Raw genomic sequence first — 5,398 nt, 5'->3', positions numbered from 1 at the left:
AAAAGTCAAAAGTCATGAGAAAAAAAGCGTATGTACGTAAGGCGTTTACCACAAAATTCCGGAAAACCACAATATCAACAGTCTACAATTCCAAATTCCGGTTGAAACAAAATCCCGAAAGTCCACAAATACTTGCAGTTAAGGGGGGGGTGTACGAAAATCATTTTTGATATAAATCACGCGGCAAATTTTTTTTGTGTAACCAAAACACCATAAACACAAATTATTATAATTTCTGCAGAAATTATTTGTATTATACATAATTTTATTTAACAAAATAGAGCCAAGTTTGCATGTTAGCACTAGCTTGTATACCCGGTACCACACCCTTTATAATAATATTGCTAGATAAAACTTTACTACTTTCAATTGGTTTTCGCAATATAATATCTTCTTGAACTAAACCACGAACAACTAAATCAGTTAAAGCAAAATGAACTAAATCTTTAGTTTTCAACACCTTTCTTTTTTCAGTTGGATATACGGGCAGAGTATTCCAATTTTTTTGTTTTATTTTTGCGGTTTTACCACCTCTAAATATATCTACCACATCATCTGGACCAATTTGTTCACCCATCTGCGTAAGATATTCTACTACTTCTATCAACTTTATTATTTCTTCTTTACCATCGAGTAGTTTTGGCTTATCAGCAATTCGATTAATACAATTATCACATATTTCACATGTAGGTGGCTTTTGTTCATTTGGCCATGCTTGATATCGCCAAATTAGCTGTTGACGACATTCATATTGTGAGTTACAATAGTAGAAGACCTCAAATATTTTTTTAGTAGCTCGTTCAAGTTTATTGATCAATCTTTGTTCGATATTTGCGATAATAGATGCACTATTGATACAGTATTTCAATCAGATAAATTAGTCATTTTTTTTTTTATCAAATATATATTTCTTTATTATTAATATATAAATGTAAAAAATATTCACGTTTCTCGGTACTCTGCTATTATAGAGTAATTTGTACGAATATCCTTTTTACCATAAAAAATAAAATGAGTTGCTGTATTTCCATCACGTCCTGCACGTCCTGCTTCTTGAATAAGACTAGCTATAAATGTGTAAATAATATTAAAATATTATAAAAAAATAAAAAAATTAGTTTATTATATATACATACTCATACTCATTGGTACTTCCACATGAATTACCACTCGTACATTACTTGAGTTTATCCCCATTCCAAACGCAGATGTTGCAATCATTATTTGCGTATAATTAGTTTTCCAATTATTCATTGCTGTTTCTCTTTCATTATCACATAAACCACCATGGAAATAATTTATTGATATATTGTTCAAGCTTTCTTGTAACTTATTGTATAAATATTCACAACTTGAATGTGTTGCACAATATATAATAATGCGTCCAAGTAAATTGGCATTTACAATACTTATAATTTCAGTAATATATTGATCCCGGATTTCTTTTCTCTCCTTCACATTGAAAATTATTTCTGATCGGTGACTTGTAGAACCACGGATTAACGCAAAATTATTCTCTTCAATTATCAAGTTTTTACAAATTTCATTTACTTCCATTCGTGTACATGTTGCTGTAAGTAACATAATTGGTGCCATTTTCCAACGCTGCTTTAACATTCCAAGTTGACCCCAAGCTTCTCTGTAATAATAAAATAATATTGTTAATATTCAGAAATTAATCATTTTCCATACTAATGCCTAGTATTATCGCATTACCTAAAATCCTGATATGCTAAAATACAATGTGCTTCGTCAATTATAAAACGGACTTTTTTTTGTTCATAAAGTTGTGTAATAAATTTACAGAATCCTCCATTAGATGTTAATTTTTCAGGCGTAATAAACAGTATCTTTATCAATCCACATGCTATTTCTTCAAAAATCTTTTCTTGGATACTTGCTCCTTGTGCTAAATTGGCATATATGGTAGCACATGGAATACCGGCACTTATGAGTTCTCGCTAAATATAAAAAAAACTATTAGGTATTCAAAATACAATACAGTAATTATAACTAAATCTAACCTTTTGATCATCCATAAGTGCTTTAAGAGGACTAAAAACAATAGTTAAACCTTCAAAACAAATAGCTGACAAGGCATAACATAAAGTTTTACCTCCGCCAGTCTTCATAGATACAAATGTATCCTTACCACCTAAATAAGTAATAATTGCTTCCATCTGTCCATCTCGAAAATTATCAAATCCAAAAATCTTTTTTGCAGCAAGTGAGATTAGTGTATCTATTTTAAGTGGCTCCGGTAGTTGTCCTTTTGGTATAAATTTATCATTAATAATTCGTCCCCATAAACCTGCATCTACATAAAATGAACATAATCCACACAAGCCACGTGCACTCTTCTTCGCAAATGCATGACATGCAACACATTTTACTATTACATCAAAATCTCTTAAAATATCACCAAATGATGGCCAAAATATGTCTTTGCGAATTTGTTCAGGTGTTTTGCTTTTATAAGACACTAATTCCTATAATAAATATTTTAAATAAATACTTTGTCATATATTTAAAAGATATAACATACAATACATACCTTATCAAAATCAAATCCAGCAAGTTCCTTTCTATCATTGGCAAATTTTTCTTTTCTTGCTTCATTTCGTTGTTGAATTGTACTACGATTTTTAAGAACATTTTGAGATCTTTCCTTAACAAAGTTCAGTATATTACAAATGTCAGAATATGAAAAATCTTTTTCAGTTGCTGCTGCACGAACTTTAGAAATCATAACATCTAATCCATCATTTTGGTCAAGAACTGCCAACGCATGCCGAGTACTATAAGAGGCCCAATAATCAATTCGTTTATCCAAGTACTTAAGAATTTTTCTGTTGAACGTTTCATTATGTGAAGTGCGAAATGTAGTTACAAGTCCTTGGCCAGATGGTATACGAAAAATTGTAGTAATAAAACTTCGAAAATTCTCAATTTCGGCTTGCGTATAATTTTTTAAAGTTGGGTTCTGCAGTTGTAATTCAGGATTATCTTTTATCCAGCAAACGTCATCCCAACATAAACTGTGATCATCAAGTAAATGCCGAATTAGACCTTCCACTTGTACATGTCGCGTTTCCTCTTCAGTTGGCGCACTATTCTGGTTAAGTTTATTCTTAAGGCCAGCACTAAATATGCAAGAATTGAAATATCGCATAATATGTTGTTCAAAGGGATGCCAACGTGAATATTGCTTTTTTACTGTTAATAAAAAATAAATTTATTAGCTGTGAGATAATAAAAATAATTTATAAAAATAATCAACTTACGTAGATTCTTTCGAATATTTTTGCTGACATGTTTCAGATCAGCAAATATGCGACTTACTGCAGGGATGCATGCTAAAGTTCTATTAGTTTCTAGATCACCATCTACACATACATGTAAGGTAAAGTCAGTTTGTTCTAATATAGGCATTATGTCATTGAGTAATGCAAGTAAGATTGCGTGCTCCATTTTTCTTGATGTTCCATCAAAATTTCCTTTATAAATTATTGCTGAAGAATCATTTTCAGATTTACGTATTACACGAGAATTTTCCACTGTATAAAATCCAATTACGGGCTGGTAATTATACCCTAATAAAACAAATGATAATTTAATAACTATTCTAATAAAAAAACAGTTCTTATGTACCAGGAAGGTCACCCAAGTATAAGAATTCTCCGCTAGCTTGGTGTGCATTACGAGAATGTGACCATGAACAATCGAAACCTATAGGTAGCATTTTTTCTTGACCTGGCAGATGAGTCAATTCCAAGTGATCTAAAATCTCACGTAGTAGCATTTCACTACTAAATTTTGCACTATCAATGATAGGCTTGTACATACGAGCTTGATAGTTGTAAAAAGATTTTTTGCTACATTGGTTAGTTATTCCAATTGTAGCCAATGCTGTTTGAATTGAATTTCGATGTATTCCTCCAGCAAGCGCAGCTCCTGTAACTAAATGAGAATACTTCACTCCTGAATCCTCATTTGAATATTGTGTTATTTTTTCGCAAAGAAGACATGTAATGACACAAGATATATTAAACCCAGACACTTTGGTGTAAAATGTTCAATTTGATACAATAAGATCATGACAATTAGGGCAAGGTAATGAAAGAAGAATAGAAAGGTATTGAGAGGTACTTATGAAAATAACCGATCCCAATTTTTTTTCATCTATTTCCTTTTCTACCAACTTTTGAATTTCTGCACTATTGAGCGTGGTTATATCAGTTTCACTGGCATTTCCAGCTTCATTATTTATTGAAGTAACCTTTTCTTTTAATTTTTTAATTGTCCTATTTTGGGAATAAATTGTTTGTTTATATTCTAAATTTTTTAACATTGAAACTTGTGTCATTTTAGGGGGTAATACTTTTCCATCGGATTCAACCTGAATTCCAAAAAGAATATTTTGGCTATTACCATTACTATCATTTTCACATAAAAAATTATCAATTTCCTCTTGTCCTCGTTTCAAACTACGAAGTAATGTTTCTTCTTTTTTCTTTGCACTATTTCGCAAATTTTCTAAAGACTCACGTTGAAAAATACTTGGATAAAGCAAAGGAAACTTTTCATGAACAAGTTTTTGAAGTTTATAAATTATTTGAGGATTGTAAAGACCAAGAATTGTTCGAATGGTAGTATTTGATTCAAGACCATATTGTTTTAACATACAATGGAAGGCAAGTCGTTCAACGCCTTGAGCCTTTTTATCAGTATATGAAAAATCAGAACCGAACTCCTCCCAAAAGAAAAGTAATTGATTATTACTTTCTAGAATTGATAATCTAAACCTTTTTTTGCCAGCAGTGGTGTAAACCACATATCCAGGTAATAATGGTATTAATGATTGTTCTGCTTCTTGATGGCGAAAAAAAATATAACCAGCATTATGATTTTGATCTTCAGCAATAGAGATATCTTTTATGGTGAAATTGAACGCTTTTGCTTCATTGTGTAAATTTAAAATACGAAGACCAGCAGAATAGTCAATAACCATCCAACTACCATTTGGCCGTTGTATAGCATATCGATTGGCAGGGTCTTGGGCAACTAGCATCGTATACCAGCTATAAGAAGTGTTAGAAGGCATTATATCTAATAATTGAAAGCATAAAATATAATAAAATATGCATTAAATATTAATATTACTAGTTAAGGAGGTATTTATTTGTAAATTGGTTGTAGCCTATGTATATATTAACAAAATCAAAGTATTATCATGCAAATAATATATTTCTTCACATTTTTTATTAATATTATTTCTTTCATTCGAAAAAACTCAGCTCATTCGAGAGTTACAAAGTTTTATTTCTATGATTTTAAACATAAATTAATTAAATAACATAAAAATATCTCACAACAAATAAAACTATAAGTCTTTGAG

General features: G+C 30.6%; 1 protein-coding gene across 1 annotated transcript; it reads right to left on the bottom strand.

Annotated features, from left to right (window-relative positions):
• Nucleotides 1-265: 265 nt before the first annotated feature.
• OCT59_011881 (uncharacterized protein) lies at nt 266-5,104 on the bottom strand (the record flags this gene model as incomplete). The annotated part of the gene is made up of 9 exons (XM_066134086.1): nt 266-848; nt 947-1,067; nt 1,137-1,639; nt 1,717-1,961; nt 2,025-2,489; nt 2,555-3,216; nt 3,285-3,593; nt 3,652-4,059; nt 4,150-5,104. The coding sequence occupies 9 exons, from the start codon at nt 5,102-5,104 to the stop codon at nt 266-268; spliced, it is 4,251 nt and encodes a 1,416-aa protein (XP_065989385.1).
• Nucleotides 5,105-5,398: the final 294 nt, after the last annotated feature.

The sequence above is a fragment of the Rhizophagus irregularis genome, chromosome 2, assembly GCF_026210795.1.
Source record: "Rhizophagus irregularis chromosome 2, complete sequence".
Lineage (NCBI taxonomy): Eukaryota > Fungi > Glomeromycota > Glomeromycetes > Glomerales > Glomeraceae > Rhizophagus > Rhizophagus irregularis.
Note: the sequence above shows the minus strand (reverse complement) of the source record. Positions and strands in the feature narration are given on the sequence as shown.